The sequence below is a fragment of the Arachis duranensis genome, chromosome 7, assembly GCF_000817695.3.
Source record: "Arachis duranensis cultivar V14167 chromosome 7, aradu.V14167.gnm2.J7QH, whole genome shotgun sequence".
NCBI lineage: Eukaryota > Viridiplantae > Streptophyta > Magnoliopsida > Fabales > Fabaceae > Arachis > Arachis duranensis.
In genome coordinates, this window is record NC_029778.3 from 7,508,959 (window position 1) to 7,510,510 (window position 1,552).

General features: G+C 31.5%; 1 protein-coding gene across 1 annotated transcript in view; it reads right to left on the reverse strand.

Moving 5' to 3' along the window:
* LOC107496869 (GDSL esterase/lipase At2g42990) overlaps nucleotides 1–1,030 on the reverse strand; it is a 5,141-nt gene extending 4,111 nt beyond the window's left edge. Inside the window, exon 1 of the mRNA XM_016118192.3 lies at nucleotides 349–1,030. Within this exon, the coding sequence (XP_015973678.1) occupies nucleotides 349–768 (420 nt within the window). The 5' untranslated portion in view covers nucleotides 769–1,030. The remainder of the gene's footprint in view (nucleotides 1–348) is intronic.
* Between the last annotated feature and the right edge of the window lie 522 nt (nucleotides 1,031–1,552).

Below are 1,552 nucleotides of genomic sequence, written 5' to 3' on the forward strand. Positions count from 1 at the left end.
TAAATGTCCAAAATTTTTAATGTATTATTAAAGTGCAATTAATTTTGTATGAAATTAATATCCGAAAACTATTAAATACTAATTTAGTCAAATTTATTAAATTATTTAACGATTTTTAATTAATCGTTTGAGTTATATTACATGTACACTAAAATTAGCCACCAAAATCAACTATCAGAATAAAATATATATTAGAATATAAATATACATTAAAAATAAATTAAACACACATATATTTATACACAAATATATTTATGACCAATTTTAATAGTTAATTTTAATATACAAATAGTATTTTTGTAACTGTCTCACCATTATTTAAATAAAAAAAAATGGAAGCATACTTACAAGTACATCAGAAGTAGCATTATCATATCCGGTTCCAGCAGAAGCAAAACAAACCCCAGTGGCAAAATCATCAATGTCAAACGCAGGATCTAAGTATGCCGGAATTGATCTCTTCACCCCAAACGCCTCGGCGATGAAATCCGGCGGAACCCTTCCATTACAGAACCTTCCTGTTGGTTGTCCTCCTTCAAAGTCACGCCCATATGGCCTGAAATTGCTCTTTAGAACCGTCAAGATCACGTTGTTGTTCCCCGAATCCACCGATGAATCTCCGAAAACTATCACTGCTGGAACCTTACTTGTTTTCCTGTTAGCCTCCGAGGTTGGAATCGTAACCATAATAGTTAATAATGCTGGGAGTAGTAGCCATGACAATGCCGGATATGTTATGCGCACCATGTGTTTGATAAATTGTTTCATCAGCTTTTTGCGACGAGGAGAATTTGAGCTATCATACCAATGTATATGTATATCATTTATAAATGGTGGGAGATTATTATTGTTGTTATTATTATTTACATGTGAGTGAGTGATTAATTAAATGAGCACTGAAAGGTTGGTGAGGGGATTTTAATGACTGGGTTTTCTTGTGTGAAAAAGGTGTACGATAGATGTTGAAGAACTCAAGAAATCTTGAGGGAAATGGTTTGGTTATAGTAACAACACCTTTAACTTTTAATGGGTGTTTAGTTCGTCAATATTTATTAAACTTTTACGTACTTTAGGGAACTTCAAATAAATAAATGAATTGTAACGAATACTTCATGTAAGCACGTATGAAATGTTTAATTAAGTTAGCGTGGGCTATGCGACGTGCTGAAAAGCATGAAATGGTGCTTTATTTTCCTTTTTTAGGGAAAAGAGCGTTTTGAAGCGACCGTTCAATTGAATTAGGTTCTCTCTTCATTAATGTGCGGTACTTATGGTGAAAATTAAATTTAAGTGTAATGGACTTTACATAAAGTTAGTGAAGTTAATAGTTGAGAGCTCTTAGATGAAAATTTAGTCAAATCAGTTAGATAAAAATTTAGTCAAATCAGTCAAATCATTTAATGACTCTCAATTATTAACTTCATGTAAAATATCTACTGCAACTGAGTTTTCACCGATACTTATACATCAAGATGTCTTTTTTTTCTTTTAAAAAAAATATATTTCCCCTTCTATTACTCCTGTTTTCTTTTTCTTTCTAACTTACTTCTTT